Genomic DNA, 27,145 nt, shown 5'->3' with positions numbered 1-27,145 from the left:
CTAGTTAGTTTAGCTTATTGCAGATTTTCCCCTCAATCAGGAGAGTAATTTTATTTTTTTATTATTTTAATGCTACTTTCTGCATGGCCCCTACTCTTTGCACTATTATTGTTCAGTGCTCTGTCTCTTGCTGACCCACTTGACTTGTCTTTACCCATGTTGATATATTTTTCTAATGCCTCAACCTTTCTGTATGGATTTTGAAATCTCTCCTCATTCGAGCAATTCTCCACCTCTTAATTTAAAGCCATTTTCCCACAGATCACGTTTGCTGGTTTACTTTTGGGTTTATTCAGGCTGTTCTTTCCTGTCATACTGTGGTTTCTATTTGCCATGTTGCTACCCAGCACTATTAGCTTGTCCATTCTCTTTAATTTTTCAAATCTCCCCTCATTTGAACCCTCCCCCTACTACTTTTCCTGTTACAGGTATAGTTATATCACTCACCAGGTTGAGCTGTTCAAAATCCCTCAGTAGAAACCTCTTGCTTAGTCCCCCTATGCATTTGGAATTCGTGCATCATGCCAATTGGATTCTTCTTCTGCTATTCCCCATTGCTCTCTAGCTGAGAGGAGATGGTCGCAACTAGCCTTCTGGATTTTGAGGAAAAGGTTTTAGCTATGGAGAACAAATCTATGCCCATAATGTACTTTGAAATAATAAATGTTCTTTGAAAATGATTCACTATTGAACAGGTCCATATCATGTTTTGGTGGCTGAAAATGTGATGGCACAGAAAGGTGATATGTTCACGTAAGAATTCTTTACATAACCAGCACCTCACCTTGGCAGTACTATGAGGAGGAGGCTCAAAAAGGAAAGAGAAATGGTTGGGGGGAAAAACACTTCATCAGTCAAGGCAAAAGTCATGTTTTGATATTTCTAGTGTGTAGACTTCACAGTTGAAAGAAACACAGCAGGTAGGAACAGGAGAGGGTCATTTGACCTTTTTTGATCCAGCTCTGATATTCAATGTGATCATGGCTGATCATCCAACTCAGTACCTTTGGGCAAATGCTGGAACATAAACTTAGATGCAGTTCTTGGGACTAAACAAATCAATCTCCTTGAAAATATTCAATGTTTGGATCTCAACTGTTTTCTGCAGCAGAGAATTCCACAGGTTTACCAATCTCGAGGTGAAAAAATATCTCCTTAACTCAGTCCTAAATGGCCTACCCTGCGTCCCCTGGTCTGGATCATCCTCCTTGTATTTACCCTGTCTAGTCCTGTTAAAATTTGATAAGGTGTTCAGGATGCTGACTGATCTGTGTATTCCCAAAAATTTCTGCTTTTTATTTCAATTTCTGGCATTTAAAATGTTTCCTTAGGTGAAGTGGAAATGAAGATGAAGTAGTCTTGTTTCTTTCTCACCTGAAGTAGGAACTATCACATTAATTCTGGGTTCAAACCTACTAAACATTGGGTCAGAAATGCATTTGGAAAGGATAGGAAGCGAGTTAGTTACTTGTACTTGTAGTGTATTATGTATGTTTTGGAGACAAATAAAAATAGGAAAATAACAGGTTGATTCCTCAGTGTTGGTAACCATTTCTGTTCAGTTTTTATAAGTAAGCTTTGTATAGCATGGTTGTATTGAAATTCCCAGTATTACCCAATTGATTTGATTTATTGTTGTCACATGTACTGAGACGCAGTGCAAAGTGTTGTTTTGCGTGCTCTAGAGGCAGATTGTACTGCACAAGATGCGTCAGGTAGCAGATAATGCAGAATACACTGTTATAGCTGCAGAGAAGATGCAGAAAGAGAGAGACATCAACATTTGAGAGATCCGTTTGAAAGTCTGATAACAGTGGGGCGAAAGCTGTTCTGATATCTGTTTGAACATGTGTTAAAAGTTTTGTATTTTCTGCCTGATTGGCGAGGGTGGAAGAGAGTATAACTTTAGTGGAAAAGTGCTTATGTTGGTTGCTTTCCTGAGGTGATGGGAAGCTTACATGGAGTCATAGATTCATAAAGTCATAGAGATGTAAAGCATGGAAAAGGACCCTTTAGTCCAACTCGTCCATGCTGACCACATATACCAACCCAATCTAGTCCCACCGGCCAGCACCCGGCCAAAATCCCTCCAAACCCTTCCTATTCATATACCCATCCAGATGCTTTTTAAATGTTGAAATTGTACTAGCCTCTACCACTTCCCCTGGTAGCTCATTCCATACACATACCACCCTCTGTGTGAAAACGTTGCCCCTAATGTCTTTTATATCTTTCCCATCTTGCCCTAAACCTGTGCCCTCTAGTTCTGGACTCCCCCACCCCAGGGGAAAGACTTTGTCTATTTGTCCTACCCATGTCTCTCATGATTTTGTAAACCTCTATAAGGTCACCCCTCAGCCTCCGATGCTCCAGGGGAATCAGTCCCAGCCTATTCAACTTCCCTCTGTAGCTCAAATACTCCAACCCTGGCAACATCCTTGTAAATGTTTTCTGAAACCTTTCAAGTTTTACAATATCTTTCCGATAGGAAAGAGACCAGAATTGCATGCGATATTCCAAAAGTGGCCTAACCAATGTCCTGTAAAGCCGCAATGTGATCTCCCAACTCCTGTACTCAATACTCTGACCAAAAAAGGAAAGCATACCAAACACATTCTTCACTATCCTATCTACCTATTTTCAAGGAGCAATGAGTCTGTATTCCAAGGTCTCTTTGTTCAGCAACACTCCCTAGGACCTTACCATTAAGTGTATAAGTTCTACTAAGATTTGCTTTCCCAAAATGCAACACCTCACATTTATCTGAATTAAACTCCATCTGCCACTCCTCAGCCCATTGGCACGTCTGATCAAGATCCTGTTGTAATCTGAGGTAACCTTCTTTGTTGTCCACTACACCTCCAATTTTGGTGTCATCTGCAAACTTATGAACTATACCTCTTATGATCACGTTCAAGTCATTTACATAATGGGGCTGTGTTCACGACTCTCTATGGTTCCTTGGGAAGAGCAGTTGCCATACCACACTGTGATGCATATACATAGAATTCTTTTTGTGGTACATCTATAAAAATTGTAAGAGTCTTTGTGGACATGCCAAATTTTCTTAGACTCCTGAGGAACTATAGGCATTGTTGTGCTTTCTTCACTGTGTGGTGGACTGGATGGATTGTTGGTGATTATCACTCCTAGGAACTTGACGCTATCAACCATCTCCATCTCGTCACCATTGATACAGGAGGGCATGGCCTCCACTCTGCTTCCTGAAGTCAATGACCAGCTCCTTTGTTTTGCTGATGTTGATGGAGAGATTGTTGTCTTTACACCACGCCATTAAGCACTCAACCTCTTTTCTATATTCTGCCTCATTGTTGTTTGAGATCTGATTGATAACTGTGGTGTTGTCAGCCAACTTATAAATGAAGCTGGGGTGGAATTTGGCCACACAGTATGAGTGTTTAAGGCATTCTGCAGGGAGCATAGTACGCAGCCTTGCCATGCACCAGTATTGAGGGTTATTGTAGAGGAGGTATTGTTACCTATTCTTATTGCGGCTAGTAGCTTTTTTGGATAAAAAGCAAAAGAATGTGGATGCTGGAAATCAGAAATAAAAACAAATCATAGTCCATCAGGTTTATTTGAAATCACAAGGTTTTAGGATTTTGGGTAATCCGAGATGGAGGACAGGAAAAATTTCTGATTCCAACAGGCTGCTCCTTTTTTTTTTGAGGTACTTTAGTTGTTAGAGGTGATTTCCTCGATTTCCAGGAGCAGCAATTACTGTTTTATATGCTGTTGCATTGTTTTGGAACTTTGGAGGAAAGAAAAGTCTAAACAACGGCATTTTTAAAAGTGAGATAAACCAATAAAGTCAGCACATGGTTAGTCAATGCAGGGAGAGAGTGAGAGAGAGAAAGAAAGAAACTCACATTGCTTCCTGACGCAGCAGTGAACCTACGCAATTACTGCCTTTGCTGTTTGAATTCATGTATTGCTGGACATCTGAGTGCGTCTAGGAAAATTAACAAACAGTGAAATTCACAACAGATCTTGGAGGAACCTGTTTAGGAGACATCACAGCACAGAAACAGATAATTGAATAGTTTTAAGTGTGAATTTGCAGTAAGTCTACAGTATTGAGTGGTGTGGGTTCTTTTTTGATTATGTGTATTATTGAGATATGTCTTTTGATTAAACTTAAAACTATAACCCATAAGTATTAAGTTAGCCTGGAGCAGTGTTTTGTAGAGGAAAAAGACGGTGATATTTTCTGGGTTTATAGATTCGAAGAAGCAAAAATGGCCCTTAGTAAAGTGATATGCTGCTCTTGTCAGATGTGGGAGTTTAGGGAGAGTTTACATGTTACTGAGGATTATATCTGCAATAATTGCCATTGGTTGAGAATCCTTTCAGATTGAATGGATTGGTTGGAGTGACAGTTAGAGGTAATGAGGAGTTTACAAGAGCAAGGGTGTGTGATGGATGGCAGTTTTAGGAAGGGAGAGAAGTCGCAGATACAGTGACATAGATGGGTTAAAAGTAGAGAGGTAGGCATAAGTCTTCTGTGGCTATCCCCATTTCAAACAAATATGCTGTTTTGGAAAATGTAGGTGTGATGGATTCTTAGGGGAATATAGCACAAATGGCCAGGTTTCTGGTATCGACATTGGCTGTAATACGTGGAGTATGTGGGCTTCCAATTGTGTTTGGGGAGTCTCTAGTCTGAGGCACAGCCAGATGTTTCTGTGGCAAGCAGTGAAAAATCAGAATGGTGTGTTGCCTTCCTGATGCCAGGATCAAGGATGTCTGAGAGAGTGTGCAGAATGTTCTCGAGGAGAAGAGGGGCCAGCAGGAGGTCATTGTCCACATTGGAACCAACGCCATAGGAAGAGAAAAGGATGAGATTCTGGTGGGAGAATATAAAGAGTTAGGCAGGAATTTAAAAAGGAGGTCCTCGAGGGTAGAAATATTTGGATTACTCCCTGTGCTATGAACTAATGAGGGTATTAAAAGGAGAATAGAGCAGATGAATGCATGGCTGAGGAACTGGTGTACGGGAGAAGGATTCACATTTTTGGATCATTGGAATCTCCTCTGGGGCAGAAGTGACCTGTACAAGGAGGACACATTGGATCTGAATTGGAAGGGGACTAATATATTGGTAGGGAGATTTGAGAGAGCTGCTCGGGAGGATTTAAACTAGTAAGGTTGGGGGGGGCGGGGTTGGGAGCTGGAACCCAGGGAGATAGTGAGGAAAGAGATCAATCTGAGACTGGTACAGTTCAGAAAAGAAGTGAGTCAGGGCAGGCAGGGACAAAGCAGAGAACAAGGTAGGACTGATAACTTAAACTGCATTTATTTCAATGCGAGAGGCAGAACTGGGAAGGCAGATGAACTCAGGGCATGGTGAGGAACATTGGACTAGGATATCATAGCAATTACAGAACCATGGCTCAGGAATGGACAGGACTAGCAGTTTCATGTTCCAGAATACAAATGCTATAGAAAGGGAGGCAAGAGAGGAGGGGAGTGGTGTCTTTGAGAAGGGACAGCATTACGACAGTACTGAGGGAGGATATTCCTGGAAATACACCCAGGGAAGTTATTTGGGTGGAACTGACAAATAAGAAAGGAATGATCACCTTATTGGGATTGTATTATAGACCCCCCAATAGTCAGAGGGAAATTGAGAAACAAATTTGTAAGGAGATCTCTGTTATCTGTAAGAATAATAAGGTGGTTATGGTAGGGGATTTTAACTTTCCAAGCGTAGACTGGGACTGCCATAGTGTTAAGGGTTTAGATGGAGAGGAATTTGTTAAGCATGTACAAGAAAGTTTTCTGATTCAGTATGTGGATGTACCTACTATAGAAGGTGCAAAACTTGGCCTACTCTTGGAAAATAAGCAGGGCAGGTGACTAAGGTGTTAGTGGGGGAGCACTTTGGGGCCGGCGACCATAATTCTATTAGTTTTAAAATAGTGATGGAAAAGGATAGACCAAATCTAAAAGTTGAAGTTCTAAATGGGAGGAAGGTTAATTTCAATGGTGTTAGGCAAGAACTTTCAAAAACTGATTGGGGGCAGATATTTGCAGGTAAAGGGATGGCTGGAAAATGGGAAGCCTTTAGAAATGAGATAACGAGAGTCCAGAGACAGTATATTCCTGTTGGGGTGAAAGGAAAGGCTGGTAGGTATAGAGAATGCTGGATGACTAAAGAGATTGAGGGTTTGGTTAAGGTAAAGAAGGAAGCATCTGTCAGGTATAGACAGGATAGATTGAGTGAATCCTTAGAGTATAAAGGCAGTAGGAGTATACTTAAGAGGGAAATCAGGAGGGCACAAAGGGGACATGAGATAGCTTTGGCACATAGAATTAAGGAGAATCCAAAGGGTTTTTACAAATACGTTAAGGACTAATGGATAACTGGGGAGAGAATAGCACCTCTCAAAGATCAGCAAGGCGCCCTTTGTGTGGAGCTGTAGGAGATGGCGATGATACTAAATGAGTCCTTTGCATCAGTGTTTACTGTGAAGAACGCTGTGGAAGATACAGAATGGCAGGAAATAGATGGTGACATCTTGCAAAATGTCCATGTTACAGAGGAGGAAGTGCTGGATATCTTGAAATGCATAAAAGTGGATAAATCCCCAGTATCTGATCAGATGTACCCTAGAACTCTGTGGGAAGCTAGGGAAGTGATTTCTGGGCCCCTTGCTGAGATATTTATCAAATTGATAGTCACAGGTGAGGTGCCAGAAGACTGGGGTTTGGCTAACATGGTGCCACTGTTTAAGATAGGTGGTAAGAACAAGCTAGGGAACTATAGACCAGTGAGCCTAATGTCAGTGGTAGGCAAGTTGTTGGAGGGAATCATGAGGCACAGGATGTACATGTATTTGGAAAGACAAGGACTGATTAAGGAAAGTCAATGTGGCTTTGTCCATGGGAAATCATGTCTCACCAACTTAATTGAGTTTTATGAAGAAGTAACAAAGAGGATTGATGAGGGCAGAGTGGTAGATGTGATCTATATGGACTTCAGTAAGGTGTTTGACAAGGTTCCCCATGGGAGACTGGTTAGTAAGGTTAGATCTCAAGGAATACAGGGAAAACTACCCATTTGGATACAGAACTGGCTCAAAGGTAGAAGACAGAGGGTGATGGTGACGGAGGGTTGTTTTTTCAGACTGGAGGCCTGTGATCAGTGGAGTGCCACAAGGATCGGTGCTGGGTCCACTACTTTTTCATCATTTATATAAGTGATTTGGATGTGAGCATGAGGTATAATTATTAGGTTTGAGATGACACCAACATTGCAGGTGTAGTGGACAACGAAAAAGGTTACTTCAGATTACAATGGGATCTTGATCAGATGGGCCAATGGCCTGAGGAGTGGCAGATGGAGTTTAATTTAGCTAAATGTGAGGTGCTGCATTTTGGGGAAGTGAATTTTAGCAGGACTTACACTTAATGGTAAGGCTCTAGGGCATGGAGTACATGTTCATAGCTCCTTGAAAGTAGAGTCGCAGGTAGACAGGGTAGTGAAGGAGGCGTTTGGTATGCTTTCCTTTATTGGTCAGAGTATTGAGTACAGGAGTTGGGAGGTTATGTTGCGGCTGTACAGGACATTGGTTAGGCCACTGTTGGAATATCGCGTGCAATTCTGGTCTCCTTCCTATCAGAATGATGTTGTGAAACTTGCGGGGCTTCAGAAAAGATTTACAAGGATGTTGTGAGGGTTGGAGGATTTGATCTATAGGGAGAGGTTGATAGGCTGTTTTCCCTGGAATGTTCGAGGCTGAGGGGTAACCTTATAGATGTTTACAAAATTATGAGGGACATGGATAGGAAAAATAGACAAAGTCTTTTCCCTGGGATGGGGGAGTCCAGAACTAGAGGGCATAGGTTTAGGGTGCGAGGGGAAAGATACAAAAGAGACTTAAGGGGCAACTTTTTCACGCAGAGAATGGTGCATGTATGGAATGTGTTGCCTCAGGATGTGATGGAGGCTGGTACAATTGTAACATTTAAAAGGCATCTGGATGGGTATATGATTAGGAAGAGTTTGGAGAGCTGTGGGCCGGGTGCTTGCAGGTGGGACTAGATTGGGATAGTTGGTTGGCATGGACGGGTTGGACTGAAGCAGTTGTTACTGTGCTGTACATCTGAGTGTGAGTCTATGACTCTAAATTGCTGGAGAATCTTAGTAGGTCTGCCAGCACCTTTGGAGAGAAATCAGTTTTAATGTTTTGGGTCCAGTGACATTTCCTCAGAACTGATGGTAGATTGGACAAAATCAGTTTTATGCAGAAGATAGTGTGGGGGAAAGGAATAAGGAATAAATGACAGATGGAGAAAGAGACCAAAGAGAGAGAAGAATAGTTGGGCAGATAGAAGAATGCATAACGATCATTCTAGGTGAATGATTGGCTATTAATGGACACAATTAATGGGTAATGATGGGTTGTGTAGTAGCATAACCAGGCCTGGAGTTTGGGGTAAGGACACAGGAAAAGGTGCCTCAAATTCTAAAGTTGTTGAACTTGATATTGAGTTCCTAAGGCTGTAGTGTTCCCAAGTGGAAAATGATGTGCTGTTCTTCCAGCTTGCGCAGAGCTTTGTTGGAACACTGCAGCAAGCCTGCGATGGCGAAGTTGGCCAGAGAACAAAATGGTGTGTGAAGTGGCAGGTAGTTGGAAGCTCAGGGTTTTTTTGTGCACAGAAGTTAGGTGTTCTGTGAAGGGGTCACCCAGTCTATGCTTCGTTTCCTCAATGTACAGTAGACCACATTGATTTGATTTATTATTGTCACATGTACGCAAGTGCAATGAAAAGCTTGTTTTATGAGCATATGCAGGCAGATCACAATACGCAAGGACATGCAGATCGTAGGGTGATTTAAAAAAACTTAGAGGCATACAGGTTACGTCGCTCAGGGTGCATGCCAGGCACGATCAACATTAGCAAGCTTAGCATTATTTGAATTTAGAGAGTCCAATCATCAGTATAATAATGGCCGGGAAGAAGCTGCTCCTGAACCTGTTGGTGCATGTGTATCTTCTGCCTGATGCAGAGATTGTCGCAGAGCATTAATGGGGTGCGATGGGTCCTTGAAAGGTTGGTAACCTTTCCACAGCGACAAGCATGTAGATGGAGGTTGGCTTCTGTGATGGTATGGGCTGTACACACAACCTTCTGTAGTTTCTTACGGTCCTGGGCAGAGCAGTTGTCATACCAGGCCATCATTTACCTGGACAGTATGCTTTCAGTGGTGCCTCAGTAGAAGCTGGTGAGGATCCTTATGGACATGCAAAATTTCCTGAGCTGCCTGAGGAAGAAGAGACGTGCTTCCTTGACTGTCACATCTACATGGGAAGTCCAGGACAGGTTGTCAGTTATTGTCACACCTAAGAACTTGACGCTGTCCACCCTCTCAACCTCCATTCCATTGATGTAGATAGGGGCGTGTTCTCCTCCTTCCTTTGTGGAGTCAGTGATTCATTCTTTAGTTTTGCTGATGTTGAGATAGAGGTTGTTTTCACTGCATCACTTCATCAAGCCCCCTATCTTTTTGTGAGGAGTGAATGCAATAGACTAGATGGAGTGAAGTGCAGGTTAAGTGCTGCTTCACCTGGAAAGTATGTTTGGGCCCTTGGATTCTGAGGAGGGAGGAAGTAAACGGGTAGGTATTACACCTTTAGCAGTTGCAAAGGAAGGTGCCATGAGACTGTGGGGATGTGTTGGGAGTGAAGGAGAAGTGGACCAGGTGTCCCAGATGGAATGGTCCTTGCAAAATGCTTACAGGAGAGGGTAGGGGATATATGTTTGGTGTCGGCTAATCATCCTCTGGATATGGATGCTGGTGGGATGGTAGGTAAGGACAAGGGGACCCTGACAGAGTTGTGGCAGGGAAGAGATGGGGTGAGGGCTGAAATGCGGGAGAAGGGTCAGACCCGGCTGGGGACTCTGCTGTCAGATACCTCCTCATATCTCCCCTGAACTATGACCCCACCATGGGACACCTCCCATGTCCTTACCCCAACCCCACGTACCAGGCCTTGTTATCTCATGGTCTGCTTTTACACACAACTCATGGTAGCCACTAATTGTCCCCATAAGTATTATTTATTCTCCTTTGTTGATTGTTATCCACTCCTTTGTCTGTCCCACTGTTATAGAGTCATAGATTCATCCAGCATGGAAACAGACCCTTCAGTCCAACCAGTTCATGCTGACCATAATCTAATATTAAACTATTCCAACCTGCTTGCGCTTGGCCCACATCCCTCCAAACATTTTTTCTTCATGTATTTATATAATTGTCCAGAGCTGTTGGTTGGTTTGCTGAGCCGGTTGATTTTTTTGCAAACGTTTTGCCTTCCTGCTAAGTGACATCTTCAGTGCTGTATAACCTCCAGATGAAGCTTCATCTGGAGGCTACACAGAACTGAAGATGTTTGCTAATGGGGAGAGGAAATGGTTGCAAATGAATCAAACAGTTTGGTGAACCAGCCAACAACTCCAACCGCAACCTGAGCTGCATATCTTCACAAAAACCTTAAAATATATAATTGTCTTTTAAATATTGAAACTGTACCTGCATCCACCACTTCTTCTGGAAGTTCATTCCACACATGAGCTGCTCTATATTTAAGAAAATTGCCTTTCATGGCTTTTTAAAATTTTCCTTCTCTCACCTTAAAAATATACTCCCTTGTCTTGAAATTTTCCACCTGAGGGAAAGACATGCCAATCACCCTATTTATATCCCTTATTATTTTATAAACCTCTAAGATCAGCTCTCAATCTCCTATGCTCCAGTGAAAAAAGTTCTAGCCTTATCAGCCTCTCCTTATAACTTAGACCTTCTTCTCTCTCTTTGGGCTCTATCATTTACTCCTTATCCCTCCCCCACACCCGATCTTCTGCAATAAAACCAACTGTTTCTTAGTTACCATCAGTTCTGAGGAAGGAATGTCACTGGACCTGAAACTTGAACTCTTATTTTTCTCCACAGATGCTGCCGGACCTACTGAGCTTTTCCAGCATTTTCTGATTTTGCTTTTTAGGGATGTACGTTTTCAATAAACTTTGTGCGAAGAAGAAACTTTGGCCAGTTTATTTGTGTTCTTCTAGAATGATGTCTCCTGTTTCTTTGTAGCAGGTATTAAAAAAAGTCAGCAGACATCAGAAATGTAGAAACTATATATACTGTCGCAGTTGCAAGACTTCTTGAGGAAGTTTTTGTATTAATAATTCAGATCTCTACTTTGATAACTAGATTGGTCATTATCTTGAACAAATTGTTGGCAGTGTTTGTTTTGTATTTCTGTGAATGTCTTTGGATGTTCCATGTTACTGACATGGCCAATACATAATATATTATCATTAACTGTGTTACCTTTTTGTACATATTCATTCTTTTTGCAGAAGTGTTGTGATAGCTCCGAAAAAACCTTTGTTTGCTGCTGGGAGTGAAATTGTTACTCCTGCTACCACAGATGCTGTTAGTGTGGTCTCTACTACTGACTCTGCCGAGGATACCGCCATCGAACCTACAGGTAAATCTCTGCTATTTTTTCCTGTGTGGTGTGCCAGAAGTACTTTAGTGACTCCCACTAAAATGCAACAATGCAATATTTTGAAATTTATAAACTGTTTCCAACAGCCACCTTTGTCATTTGGCACTTAGCCAATATTAACCTAAGCCATTTATATTTACTTTATTAGGTTGAAAGGTTTTGTCAGAATATCATAATAGGTTTTTTCAACAAGATGGCAAATTAGAAATTTCCTGTTTTTTGTAGGCTGCAGTGATTTATTTTTTTGAAAAGGATTAAATGCATTTGGATTTTGTGCAATGTCAATTTCTGAAACTATCTTACAATAGCTCAGTATAATCATTTAAAATTTGAGCTGCTGATATGCTATTATGATGCTATGTTTCATCTTGCTCTCCCAGTTGACCAATGTTGATTCTCTCATAATATGGGGGTGTATGTCCTTACAGCTTTTTTTGGTGCTGTTGAGAGTGCTTTTAGTTTTGCAAAATTATGGTCGATAATTGATGTCTCATAACATATGATTCTGGTCGTTGCCTATAAACTGCAATTACTTAAATAAATTTGATTACTTATACAGCTGACATTTTCTTTTGAATTGTTGTGAAACTGATTGTGTCCTAAATGAAATATTTTTAAAGTTGCAAACTATGGAGTACTCACTGCACGCATTATGATTGTCTTGCTGACCTTATTTTTCTTGTACCATGTATACTTTCTTTAAACCAGTTTACAGTCCCAGCATAAATAGCTGCATTTACATCAATTATATATATTTGATATTATTGGCAGGCACCATTTTATTAAAAAATTAGTTTGGAAATTAAGCAGAGCTGCAGTAAGCAAATGCAGTTTTGTTAAAGCTCAGCAAAATATTTTCCATGTTTTTATCATGTACCCTTGAAGCCACTACTAAATTAGTCACTGATGAATTTGTGTAAACAAAGGATGTTCTCAAGGAGGATATCAGATGGATGATCTATTTGGATTTTCTTTCAAGTATTCACCAATGTCTGTTAAATTGCCTTTCAAAAGGAGCCAGTTTATCAGTGAGGGATTAACATAGATAAATCAATTTGGTTGCACATGTTTGATTGGGCTACTGCATCTGGCCAGACTTACTTGATTTGCTGCAGTTAGTTTGGACATCTTTAACTCATTGTATGCACATTATAGTTTAAAATGGAACTTGGAGTTTTGTTTTTGGACTATATTGGGTATTTCTTCAACATATTAAAAAGTAAGTTTTTTAGTCACTATTTGTAAAGCATTTTGTTCAGAATGTTTGAACTTGAGAAACATGTGACAATTTCTTTCTTTGTTTTCCTCCCAAGTGTTGGTTACTTTCAAAAACTAGATCAGAATCGCTCAATGTATCAAACTCATGTATTGGCTAAAAAATGACTTAATAACATTCTTGTTAGATTTCAAAGCAACTTCGAATGCCTTCTTTGAGACTTTTGGTTGACATTTAAAGTTCTGTTTTGAAACTGATCAACTCAGATTTGTTTTTGTGGAGTTGGATCTACTGACACCTTTAAAATTGTGGTCTCCTTACCAAAGGTGACTTGTGCACCATTAGAATGTTTGGGTTAGAAACTTTATTCCATGAATAGCTGTTTAAGGTGGAAGACCACATTTGGTCAGGTGCAGTAATGTAGCCTGAAAACAGGTAGTACATGGATTTGTTTTCCAGTCTTTTGGGCTTGAGGTCATGGAAGTATGAGCAATATACCAGGCAACAGCGTTTCAGATGGTATTGGCATACAATACTGTTGGCTTATAGTGTCTCATGTACAGCCAATTTTGAACTGCTAGATCTATTCTTGATCTATTCATAATCTATCCTATTTGGCACAGTGATAGAAACACTACACAATTGAGGGTTTCCTCAGTATAATGATGGGATTTGGTATCCATAAGACTGTGGAGTGGTATAGGGATAATAATAATATCCCTATAACAACAATAATAATATATAATCAGTGTTTAACATTGACACTTTATTGAGTGGTTTTGTTTTAATGTTGTTATTAGATCCAGACATGTTCCCCAAACTGCTCTCCAGGACCAACCTAGATATGGCAGAGCAAACTGCCTCACTTTATGGTCATTTCCTGGAGACTTCCAAGCTTGGTAACCCCCACACACTTCCCTCTCCCAAGGCAGTGGCTGAAACAGCAGGCTGCCTGCAATAGGCTGCAGCCCACAGCTGGTGGAACAATACAAGAAAACTATCAAACTTAATCTGAATGAGAGAGCATCAACCTTGTCCTTGTAGCCCATTCACAGTTCCTTGCACTGTCTTTCCAGTTATGAACCAAGGTGTGCTGCAGGACACCTTGGCCCTGGTCAGCATCAGAGAGTGAGAGAGAAAATGGAGAAAGTGCATGAGGACACTGCAAGTCTTTATCAATACCATAATTATACAATTGAAACAATAGCTGAAAGGTCTAGACTTGTGATTGGAGAACATGAGTTCACATCCCTCCAAGGCAGTTTCAGAACTCAAATTCAGTTTACTGAAAAGATACTTGGGAATTAAAAAGCCAATGTCGGCAAAAATGATTGTTATCAAGTTGTGTTTTTTACTAATAATTCACAGATTTACTAAAGCTTGTAGGGAAAAATACTTGTCATATGCTCCCAATTTGGCCTCCTATGATCAGTATCATAGCCTGTGAAATTTTAAAAAATTAATCACTTTGAGATTGCCCACGAAGTCGCTCTGTTACTGCAAAGAATAAAAGTAAAAGCAAGCTTTTTTTGGAAAAAGTTAGGCTGTGACTTAGGCATCAAATAAGGATGCACCAAAAGCAAGCATAGGCAATCTGATTCTTTAAAATTAAAGTTGTGAAAGAAACAGTATGGCAAATAATCTACCTATTGACTAACATCCCTTACTAATCCATCACTATTGTTTATGATATTGGGAGGGACTTTCCTGTGGATTTTTCAAAACCTAATGGTTTCAGATAAAACTTCCTGCTAATAACTACCTTGTATCTTCCCTTAGCTTTGAATCACCTTGGAGGAAGCATTCAGGGGAGCAAGGGCACATCCCATGGACGGGGGTCGTCACTGGCTAGTTCATAACACCTCAGGAACTGAGTTCAAAAGGATGTTGCCAGACTGGGAAAGTAGAACATGGTGATGTAACCAACTTGAGGGACCAACCTTCTCAACCTCATTCCTGCCAATTTTCTTATTCTAGGGGCATCCATTCATGAAAACATTGATGTGAGGGGCTGTCATACTGTCCAAGTCGAGAACAAGTATCCTCCTCGCACTGAGGGGATGTTCCATTAGTGACAAGACTACTTTGTTATGGGATAGATTACACAGTTCAATAAGCTTATTATTCTGAGCTCAAATTGACTCAAATCAGCAGCCAGCAAAAATGTGTTCCTATCTTTACAAATTGCCCCACATGTGTATCATTTTGGCATTGTATATTCATCATCATTAAGCCAGGCCATCTATCTTAATTCAATAATGTATATGTCAGGCTTACTTAAAAATAAGGTTTCAATCTGGTGAAACAAGTCAATAAGAATTTGAATGCTAAAGACATCTGAACATTTCACAACCCAGGAACAGTTTAAAGCTGTGCAGTAGTGCCACATTTGATTACAAATGGTAAATTCAGCAATTTGAGAGGATGTAACTTTGAGAGTATATATTTGAGTGCAAACAATGAAATATTTCAAGCAACTTCAACCAAGTATTAATAATTATTCTTGATCTTGTGAGGTCATCATCTCTGATCCCAATCTTCAGGTGATTTGATTAACATTGAGGCATGGAGAAATGGTTCATTACTGATTATAACGAAGACCATGAATCATGACAACTTTGTGGAAATTGTGCTCAAGGCCTACCCTTTAGTGCTAGCTAAATTCTGGCCAAACCTTTCTAAGACAGGTGTCTACCTGGCATTGGAAAATTGCCCAGTTATGACCTATCCAAAAAAATCGCAACAAATTCAGGGAGGTGCTGATTTAGAGTTAACTTCGCTGGGCAAGTAATTCAGATCCCGAGGCTAATATTCTGCAGCCATGGGTTCAAATCCTATCATGGCATTGGTGAAATTTGACTTCAATAAATTATGGAATGAAAATCTAGACTAATGGTGACCAAGGTCACTGAAGATACTTAGATAGCAGCTTCCAAGCGCAGAGTGACTTCCACCTCAAAGGATAAGAGTAGTGGATATAATGGAAAACCGCCACCTGCATGTTCTCCTACAAACGATTCACCCTGACTTGGAAATGTGTTGTTGTTCCTTCATTATCGCTGAGTAAAAATCTCAGAATTCTCTTATATGAGCATTGTGAATCTGGCTACAGCGCACAGACTCAGTGGTTCAAGAAGGCAGCTCACCACCATCTTCTCAAGGGCAACTGGGACTGGCAATAAATACTGGCCAATCACTGATGCCCACGTCCCATAAGTGTGAATCAATAAAAGTAATTACCATTGATTGTCATTTGTCAAAACATATTAGTTCTCTAATGTCATTTTAAGGAGGGAAATTTTACCTCCTTACCTGATCTGGCCTACATGTGACTCTTTAGTAGTGTAGCTGACTCTTTGACTCTGGGCAACTAGGGATGAGCAGATAAATGCTGACCTCGGCACTAATGCCTTCATCCCATGAGCAAATATATTAAAAAAAAATCCACTATTGCCGTGTAAATTACTGCCTGATCTGCATACTTTCATCCTTGAAAAAAAGGGATGTAAGGAATCACTGCTGTCAAGTAATACTCTCCTTACCCATGCTAAGTTTGGGTCTGTCAATCTGGTTGGCTACAGATATCATTACAACTGAGTTCTAATTTGAGAGAGTGAGCTATGAGTGCTTCGAAATCTGGGCAACATATAATTGTGTAACATGATCAAAGCTTTTGTAAAATTATATTCCAGATGCCAGAGTTCAAATCCTGCCATTGCAGATGGTGAAATTTGAATTCAGTAAAAATCTGGAATGAAGAGTTGAATGATCGTGAATCCATTGCTGATTGTCAGAAAAACCCATCTGGTTCAATAATGTCTCCTTTAGACAATTACAGACCAGTTAGCTTAATCTCTGGTGTGGGGAGGATGCTTGAATCTTTTATCAAGGAAGAAATAGCGAGGCATCTAGATTGAAATTGTACCATTGGGCAGATGCATCATGGGTTCATGAAAGGCAAGGTCATGTTTAACAAATCTTTTGGAATTCTATGAAGACATTACAATCAAGGTGAACAATGGGAACCCAGTGGATGTGGTGTATCTAGATGTCTAAAAGGCCTTCGACAAGGTGCCGCACAAAAGGCTGTTGCATAAGATAAAGTTGTAAGGCATTTGGGGTAAGGCATTAGCATTGATAGAGGATTGGTTGACTAACAGGAAGCAAAGAGTGGGGATAAATGAGTGTTTTCTGGCAGGCAATCAGTAATTAGTGGTGTGCCTCAGGGATCAGTTTTGGGATCGCGATTATTCACAATTTATATAGATGACTTGGAGTTAAACATAGAACATTACAGCGCTGTACAGGCCCTTCGGCCCTCGATGTTGCGCCGACCTGTGGAACCAATCTGAAGCCCATCTATCCTACACTATTCCATTATCATCCATATGTTGATCCAATGACCATTTCAATGCCCTTAAAGTTGGTGAGTCTACTACTGTTTCAGGCAGTGTGATCCATGCCTCTACTACTTTCTGAGTAAACAAACTATCTCTGACATCTGTCCTATATCTATCACCCTTCAATTTAAAGCTATTTCCCCTCATGCTAGCTATCACCTTCCAAAAATAAATGTTCTCACTTGTCCACCCTATCTAACCCTCTGATTATCTTATACGTCTTAATTAAGTCACCTCGCACTAACAAAAACAGCCTCAAGTCCCTCAGCCTTTCCTCATAAGACCTTCCTTCCATATCAGGCAACATCCTTTGTGGGCGGCATGGTGGCACACTGGTTAGCACTGCTGCCTCGCAGCGCAAGAGACCCGGGTTCAGTTCCCGTCTCGGGCAACTGTCTGTATGGAGTTTGCACGTTCTCCCCGTGTCTGCGTGGGTTTCCTCCGGGTGCTCCGGTTTCCTCCCACAGTCCAAAGATGTGCAGGTCAGGTGAATTGGCCATGCTAAATTGCCTGTAGTGTTAGGTAAGGGGTAAATGTAGGGGTATGGGTGCGTTGCGCTTCGGTGGGGTGGTGTGGACTTGTTGGGCCGAAGGGCCTGTTTCCACACTGTAAGTAATCTAATCTAATCTAAATATCCTCTGAACCCTTTCCAAAGATTCCACATCCTTCCTACAAAGTGAGGACCAGAACAATATTCCAAGTGTGGCCGCACCAGAGTTTTGTACAGCTGCAACATGATCTCATGGCTCTGAAACACAATCCTTCTATCAATAAAAGCTAACACACCATATGCTTTCTTAATAACCCTATCAACCTTGGTCGCAACTTACAGGGATCTATGCACATGGACACGGAGATCTCTCTGCTCATCTACACTGCCAATAATCTTACTATTAGCCCAGTACTCTTCATTCTTGTTGCTCCTTCCAAAGTGAATCACCTCACATGTTTCCGCATTAAACTCCATTTGCCACCTCTCAGCCCAGCACTGCAGCTTATCTATGTCCCCCTGTAACCTGCAACATCCTTCAGCACTATCTACAACTTCACTGATCTTAGTGTCATCCACAAATTTACTAACCCATTTTTCTATGCCCTCATCCAGGTCGTTTATAAAAATGATAAACAGCAGTGGCCCCAAAACAGATCTTTGCGGTACACCGCTAGTAAATGAACTTCAGGATGAACATTTCCTGTCAATCACCACCCTCTGCCATCTTTCAGCTAGCCCATTTCTGATCCAAACCACTAAATCACCCTCAATATGATGATACAGTTAAATAAAGCTAATTGCGAGGGCATGAGAGAGGAACTGACGAAAATTGACTGGAAGCAGAGCCTAGTGGTGAAGACAGTAGAGCAACAATGGCAGGAATTTCTGGGTGTAATTGAGGAGACAGTACAGAGGTTCATCCCAAAGAAAAGAAAGATTATCCATGGGGATTAGACAGCCATGAATGACAAAGGAAGTCAGGAAATATATCGCAGAAAAAGAGAGAGCCTATAAAGTGGCTAAGAGCACTGGGAAATCAGAAGATTGGGAAGACTACAAAAACAAACAGAGGATAACAAAGAGAGAAATAAGGAAGGAGAGGATCAAATATGAAGGTAAGCTAGCCACTAATATTAGAAATGATAGTAAAGGCTTCTTTCAATATAACAAAAAAAGGCAAAAGTAGACATTGAGCCGTTCCAAATTGATGCAGGAAGGCTAGTGCTGGGAGATAAGGAAACAGCTGAAGAACTGAATAAATACTTTGCATCAGGCTTCACATTGGAAGACAGGAGTAATATCCCAACAATTAAAGAGAGTCGGGGGCAGAGTTGAGTATAGTAGCCATTACAAAAGAGAAACTGGTAGAAAAGCTAAAAGGTCTAAAAATTGATAAATCTCCGAGCCCCAATGGGCTGCATCCTAGAATTCTGAGGAAGGTGGCTGAGGAAATAGTGGAGGCATTGGGTGTGATCTTTCAAAAGTCACTGGAGTCATGGAAAGTCCCAGATAATTGGAAAATCGCTGTTGTAACCCCTTGTTCAAGAAAGGATCCAGACAAAAGATGGAAAGCCAATTAACCAAACCTAGATCGTTCATAAAATACTAGAATCCATCGTTAAGGATGAGATTTCTAAATTCTTGGAAGTGCAGGGTCAGATTACATCAAGTCAGTATGGATTTAGTAAGGAGAGGTTGTGCCTGACAAACCTGTTAGAATTCTTTGAAGAGATAACAAGTAGGTTAGACCAGGGAAACCCAATGGATGTGGTCTATCTAGACTTCCAAAAGGCCTCTGATTGGGCACCTCACAAGAGGCTGCTGACTAAGTTGAGAGCCCATGGTGTTTGAGGTGATCTACTGGCATGGTTTGAGGATTGGCCCTCTGACAGAAGGCAGAGAGTTGGGATAAAAGTTCTTTTTCGGAATGGCAGCCGTTGACAAGTGGTGTCCTGCAGGGTTCAGTGTTGGGGCCACAGCCGTTCACTTTATAATTAAATGATCTGGATGAAGTGACTGGGGGCATTCTGACAAAGTTTGCCGATGATACAAAGTTTGGCGGACAGGCAGGTAGTACTGAGGAGGTGGGACGGCTGTAGGAAGATTTAAGACAGTTTGGGAGAGTTGTCCAGGAAATGGTTGATGAAATTCAATGTGAGCAAATGCATAAAGCCAAAGTACAAAGGGATCTGGGAGTGCTAGTCCAGGATTCTCTAAAAGGTTAACTTTCAGGTTGAGTCTGTGATTACGAAAGCGAATGTAATGTTGTCATTTATCTTGAGGGTTGGAATATAAAAGTAGTGATGAGCTTCTGAGACTTTATAAAGCTCTAGTTAGGTCCCATTTAGAAAACTGTTTCCAATTTTGGGCCCCACTCCTCAGGAAGGACATACTGGAACTTGAGTGTGTCCGGCTGAGATTCACATGGATAATCCCTGGAATGGTAGGCCTAACATACGATGAAAGTGGACGATCCTGGGATTGTATTCATTAGAGTTTAGAAGGTTGAGGGGAGACCTATTAGAAACTTGCAAAATAATGCCGGGCTAAGAAAGGGTGGAGGCTGGGAAGTTGTTTCTGTTAGGTGGGGAGACTAGGACCAGTGGGCACAGCCTTAGAATTAGAGGGGGTCAATTTAGAACACAAATGAGGAGACATTCCTTCAGCTAGAGAGTGGTGGGCCTGTGGAATTCATTGCCACGGAGCACAGTGGAGGCTGGGATGTTAAATGCCTTCAAGGCAGAGATTGGTAAATTCTTGATCTTGCAAGGAATTAAGGGCTATGGGGAGAGCGTGTGTAAATGGAATTGAAACGCCTATCAGCCATGATTGAATGGCAGAGTGATCTCGATGGGCCAAATGGCCTTCCACTCCTATGTCTTATTGTCTAATACCACGCCTACGTATTTTGTGCAAAAGCCTACAATGGGAACCTTATCAAACACCTTACTGGAAGTCCACTTAACAGCCAATCAGCATCCTGTTTCTAACACATCATAGAGTATTATTCTCTTTGAAATTTGCTATTCCTGCATCTGTCCTGATGACTGCAAGGTGAAAAGCTTTCATGGCATTTCCTTTTTTCAACAATTCTCAAGGTTAGAATATTTAATGAGTAGTTTGTATTGGTATTTACTAAAAAGAGTCAAAACATTATTTGAAGCAGATATGGTAGAGGTAATGGATAGCTTGGAAACTGAAAGGGCAGGAGGTACTGAAAAGGGTAGCTATGCTCAAAGTTGGTATGTCATCTGGCCTGGATAGTTTAGAAACTAGTTTGTTCTAGGAAGTGGGATTGGAGGTCACGGGAGGGCTTGTCCCGGTCTTCCATAGATATGGAGGAGAAGCCCGAAAACCGAAGAGTGGTAAATGTGACACCCGTTTTCATGGATGTGTCTGCAGACATTATTGGTACAGATGAAATGTAATACAAGGAAGTGACAGAAGAAATCTGGAGAAATAATATTATTAATAGTGCAGAGACAGAGTTGCCTGGGAGTTTATCCAAATAGATTTTTGAAGGCAGCAGAATGTATTGAGAGAGAGTCAGCAAATTAGGGATTTTGGGTTTTATAAATAAGGTTATTGCTTGAAAGGCAGGGAAATTATGTTCAGTAGAAACATAGAAAATAGGAGCAGGAGTAGGCCATTCAGCCCTTTTAAACTGCTTTGCCACTCAAATAATCATGGCTGATCATCCTATTTAGTTTCCTCGTTCACAGACTCCTGGCCTCCTCGGGGAAGCCCAGCATGGACTCCCTGCTTTAGAAAGAATGTAATGCTGAACTTTTGCCTTTATTTCTTTGTTTTTCTAATTTATACCTGCGATTTTGTCCCTAGGTCTGTTTATATCTAAGCACGGGAAATGGCAACTTTGTACACTTTTCACTGTACTCTTGTATGTGTGTATTTGAGTACATATGACAATAAACCTAATTCTAATTCTACTTTCTCGTCAGACTAAGAACTACACCTATCTCCTCCTTGAAAAACATTCAATGTTTTGTCTTCAGCCGCTTTCTGTAGTGGAGAATTCTAACGGCTCACTGCTCTCCAAGTGAAATAATTTCTCATCTCACTCCAAAACAGCCTGCCCAAATCCTTAGACTGAGTGTCCTGGACTCTCCTACCATGGGAAACGTCCTTCCTGTGTTTACCCTTTCTAATTCTGCTGGAATTTAATACTTTTCTATGAGATCCCCCTTCATTCTTCTAAACTCCAGGGAATATAATTCTAACCAAACCAGTCTCTTCATAAATCCATCTTGCTTTCCCAGGAATCAGCCTGGTAAGTCTCCAGTGCACTCCCTTCATAGCCAGAACAACCGTCCTCAGAAAAGGAGAACAAACCTTCGCACAATACTCCAGGTATATCTCACCAATTGTACAATTGCAGCAAAACAATCTGTGCAACTACAGTCAAAGAGAAACAACTTCACTCAGAAGACTGAATTTTTCAGAATTCTCGATTCCACAGTATGTGGATGCTCCGTTGTTCAGTATATGCAATGCTGCAATAAACAGATGTTCAATCTAATATAAGGATATGGGAAGGGCGGCAGGAGAATGAAAATGAGGCAGAAGATGATATTAAATCAGAGAGCAGGCACATGGAGCCATGTGATTTATACCTGCTGTTGTTTCTTGTGCTCTGATGTTAACGATAGTTCCCAATGCTATTGGTCAATGCTTTAATTTGACATATAGAAAAAAAGACAGCTCCAACTTTTCTCCTGCTGCTTACCAATAATTGCAGTTAACAGTTACCTCTTCCTGATCTAGCTGTACTAGTAAATTCCCAGGTATCAACAGCTTTATTGTCATAGCAATAGGTTTATGGTAAATTATATAATCCATGGCAAAAAGTAGGAAGAGAACTAGCGATGAGGTCAAGTCACAAATGTCCAGCAGATTAACCTCCATTTCAGACACATGATTCCATCAGAACTGTTTACAACTTCATGGTGTTAACACAACATTAACTCACTGACCCACCCCACACACACGCCCTCACCCATGGTTTTGTCTTTACAAAGACTTGTTTTGTCTTTACAAGTTGGGGACCATTTGAGAAGGAAATGCTTCACTCAGAGATTGTAAATCTAAGGAATACCTTGCCAGTGAAGTAGTTAAGGCTACTTTTAACGATAGCCTTTATTATTCAAAAAAATCTATAAGGGATATGATGAGAGCACAAGTAAGTGGAGCTGAGTCCACGAAAAGATCAACCATGATCGTATTGAATGGCAGAGCAGGCTTGAAGGGCCAGATGGACTACTCCTGCTCCGAGTTCTTATCGTCTTATATTCTTAGGGAAGGAAACTTTCATACTTACCTGGTCTGACATCCATGTGACTCCAGACCCACAGCAATGTAGTTGATTCTTAACTGTCCTCTTGGCAAATATGGATGGGCAATAGATGCTGGCCTTGCCAGCAACGCCCTCATCCCATGAAGGAATTTTTTTTTAAAAATCAGTGTGGCGTAGGGTCTCCTACAGGAGTTGGATTGATACCTGCATGTTAGTCATTGACCATAATAAGGTGAGAATTTGGGCTTTTGATGGTGATTGATTGTTTTCATCTCCATTTGCAATTCCTCAGGTAATGAAGCATTTCAGGCATGTATATAGCAAGAATTGTTATCATTAAGGTGGTGATGTTTGTGAGTACATCAACATCTATATTATTCACGATCCAGACTTACTGAATTGAGTAAATTTGAATTTTATTTGTTTTTTAAAGGACTTTTCATCATGTAGTTCACTGATGAGATATTATTCCTGAAATGCTGTTCAGGCTGGATCACTTGGAGCCACCAGTGCCCCAAATGTTGAGATCTATTACTTTCTTCTTGAAACCCTATTATGAATATTAATCACAATCCAATGAAAATTTAGCAGTAAATATTACAACACTGAGATAACCTTTGTCCGATAAAAATTTATGACTAGCTGCAGATGTGGCTGTACTGACAGTAACAAAACTACATGCATTTCTCTTAGTAGAAAATTACAACATACAATGCAGGCACCTGTATATCAAATTTCAGTTTTACGGTTATTTTTATTAATTTATTTAGACATGGCATTACACACCTCTGTAGCCATTGCATCTTGAAGTGGGGCTTGAGTCCAGATGTTTTGACCCAAAGGATGGAACACTAGTGATGTGCAACGAAACCCTGCCTGGAGGTTTTCTTTTTTGAAAACAATACTTTGTTTCTTGCTGATAATGGTGACTTGCTCATTGAGAATTGCCAGACTAGTTCCTGTAGCATTCAGAACACAGTTCGGTGATATGTTGCTATTGCTTTGATACGTTTATTGGAGCTGCTTGTTATTGATTACACATACTTTATACTGGCCTTTTGACAGAACAGTTCCACACAATTATACTATTATTGTTGTTTCCATGCACTTCCATACTTTTTAAAATTAGAATCTTACCAGTCAGCACATAAAGCATTTGAAGTGCATACAAATATAATGTATGAATATGAAATTTGAGATCACATACCTAGAGAGTGTGTCTTATTGCAGAAGCAAATTGAGTCTGCAATTCAAAAATTAAAGCATGAAATGTTGGAAATTAGGTGGCATCTAAGGAGAGTGACATAACATTAATGTCTCTGGTTAATGATTCTTCAGAATAGATCATCGAATAATCCTTTTCAAGTTACCAACTAAAACTACAATTTAATTCTCACTTTTCAATTAGCAATATGTAACGCATAACACAACTTGAAGATGTATCATTTTTAAGGAATAATGCAACATTTGTATTTTTGTTTTCCTGCTTGGCCCTCTTTGTTTTGACAAATTTTGTTGCCTCATTTTGCTTTCCAAATTCAAGTTGAACTTGAAAATTGTGCTGCACCAATTCTAATGTAGGACCCACCTTGTTTTCAAGAAAAGCATTATCGCAAAAAACCTCGAAGACCCCATTTGTTTTCATAGACAAATGGAGAACATGCGTTTATAATACCAATTTTGCCAAATAAAAGTTTATTAAGATATATTTTGTCAGTAAATTTGTTGATTGAATTCTCTTAGGTGGTGGACCATCCAACTCAAAGCTGCCATCTGTTCAAACTGTGTCTCCAATGCCAGAGGACTCTGCAACGAATATGAGGTAATAAGTTTTTGTTTATTAACCTTTATCAAGATCTGTTATGTTACATTTTTGTTATGTTGCTTTTCGTTTACTTTTTCATTTGGCTGTTCTAAATGGAATTTGGTACTGCATGATCTTATGAAAAGAATTCCAATTTTATGTACTGAGTAAATTGTTACTATATAAAATTTGGTATTTATATATGTAATAAACATCTGATACAGTGTTTCTACTTTTAGTACAACTGGTGGAAATAGTGTAACAAGTGAATTGTGCTGATACTTCAAATAAACACAAAATACTGCAGATGCTCAAAATCTGAAATGAAAAATGAACTGCTGGAGAAATTCAGCAGGTCTGGCATGAGCCATAGAGTGAAGGAAAAGTTAATGTTTCGAGTCCAACATGACTGTTCTTCAAATGAACATAAGCCAAGAGCCTGCTGAGTTTCTCCAGTTCTTTATTATTAGTTTGTGCTAATATTTTGATCTTCAAATCATAACTTCAAAATAATTTAGTTTAATTTTGTATCTTCGAATTAATAAATCATCATTGTAAAGTTTAAATGTAACAATTTTTTATTACCGATTTAGTATTACAGCAAGGCTTGAACGTGCACTGGAGAAGACAGCCCCTCTTCTGAGAGAGATTTTTGTGGATTTTGCTCCTTTTCTTTCACGTACTCTACTGGGTAGTCATGGGCAAGAATTGCTCATTGAGGGTACAAGTAAGTTTACCAAGTATATTTTAAAGTATATTAATACTTGCAGGCTGCATTGAGTTATTTTTGAAGACAGTTATGAATTATGTAGCTGAGATCTCCTTTATTCTTTGCTCTTTCTCTCTCTGTTTCACACTCATTCATTCTCTTTCTGTGTCTCTCTCACCTTTGTTCACTGTCTTTTGTATTGTTCTCCCTCGCGTGTGCGCGCGCTCCCCCTTCCCTCTTGCCCCGCTTGCTGTCTCTATCACCCCATCTCTCCATTCACATTCTGAAATAGACATTTCTGATATGTAAGCCAAAGCTCTGTTTGTGAAAATGAGGGTCCATTTTTCCTTCTGTCCCATTATTATGTGAAACATTTAGTTCATAATTTTTTTGGTGACATTTGATCAGCACTGGAAAATTTAGCCAAGGTGTGTGTGTGTGTGTCTGTTGAGGGATGACATGTTTTGCTTACTATACAGGTCCAATGTCAACATCATCCCAAGTAAGACATAATTGACTAGTTATTGAGTTAAGCTTTTTCTCTCCTAACTTTGCAAGAAAAACAGTCACCTTTTCAACCATTATGGCCAAAATTCTGTGACCATTTGAAAACTGTGTTCTGATATCCATGTTGATGAACCAAGTTTATTTTCACATCCAGTCTGTGTATATAAAGAAACCTAACTGTTTCCTCCAGTTAATCTGGGTGGGACTCAAGCCCAGGTGTGCCAGTAACTGAAATGGTTGTGTATTAATCCATGAAACTGATAATTTCCCAGCAGACTTTCAATTTAAGCCATCCTTTTGCATTTTAAATAGTATGCTCAAAATCAAAAACCTATTGTATTTATAAGTTCAAATATATGGCTTAGTTGTAGTAATTCATTCTCACTTGATTTTAGTGTTTTTTAAGGATGCCTTAGAAGAAGTCCTTGCTAGTACAATGAATGTGAATTATAAACATTGCATCTTTTTTATCTTCTTGTATTATTGATTATGGTCAAAAATATGAAAAGGACTGTTTTGAAACCAAGGACTATGAAATAGTTGTTGGAAACAAATTACTAGAACGCGTGAGTTGTGTTTAATCTGTTGGTTTGCAACCTGTGGAGGTGAGGTAAGTCAGCACGCCACCAGATATGTGCAGAGTAAGATTCAGCTGGCAATAGGTAGCTGATTGGTTGGTAAAGAAATTTTGTTTGTCTTCATTGATTGAGGCAGCGTATCCAGATTTAGCTCAAACAGCTTACACTGAAGCTGAGACTGATGGCTTTCGAGAGTGTATCATATTTATTAAAACCTGAGCTCTAATAAGGAAGTGGAGCCATCCTCTCAGAGCTGTGGATGATGAATAGATGTTTGTTCATCAGATATTAGTACCACCTAGATAATGTGAGGAGATATTGTGTGTGATGCATAGAAATTCCTATGGCAGAACATGAAAGCATACAGAAAATGCAAACAGGACCTGTAAGAATCCACTGAATGCAAATATTGATAAACAGGTATTTTAAGTGGCCAAGATTTAACAATGATGTAGTGCAGTTCCATAAGATATGTCATATTCTGTAAGTTCTGTCAATTGTGTCAAGCAGTAGGAAAACCTCAACATGTAATCAAACTAGAACCTTTCACATCCATATCAGTTTTTGAGAGCATTCAGTGG

The 27,145-nt window shown here is 40.2% G+C and overlaps 1 protein-coding gene across 2 annotated transcripts in view; it reads left to right on the top strand.

Annotated features, from left to right (window-relative positions):
- Nucleotides 1–27,145, top strand: part of lrba (LPS responsive beige-like anchor protein) — an 875,634-nt gene that overhangs the window by 223,396 nt on the left and 625,093 nt on the right. For both annotated transcript variants that reach the window (XM_043699606.1, XM_043699616.1), the window contains exons 30-32: nt 11,395–11,525; nt 24,710–24,788; nt 25,364–25,497. In XM_043699606.1, the coding sequence (XP_043555541.1) occupies nt 11,395–11,525; nt 24,710–24,788; nt 25,364–25,497 (344 nt within the window). The remainder of the gene's footprint in view (nt 1–11,394; nt 11,526–24,709; nt 24,789–25,363; nt 25,498–27,145) is intronic.

The sequence above is a fragment of the Chiloscyllium plagiosum genome, chromosome 1 (genome assembly GCF_004010195.1).
Source record: "Chiloscyllium plagiosum isolate BGI_BamShark_2017 chromosome 1, ASM401019v2, whole genome shotgun sequence".
Lineage (NCBI taxonomy): Eukaryota > Metazoa > Chordata > Chondrichthyes > Orectolobiformes > Hemiscylliidae > Chiloscyllium > Chiloscyllium plagiosum.
This window is presented reverse-complemented; position numbering and strand designations above follow the sequence as displayed.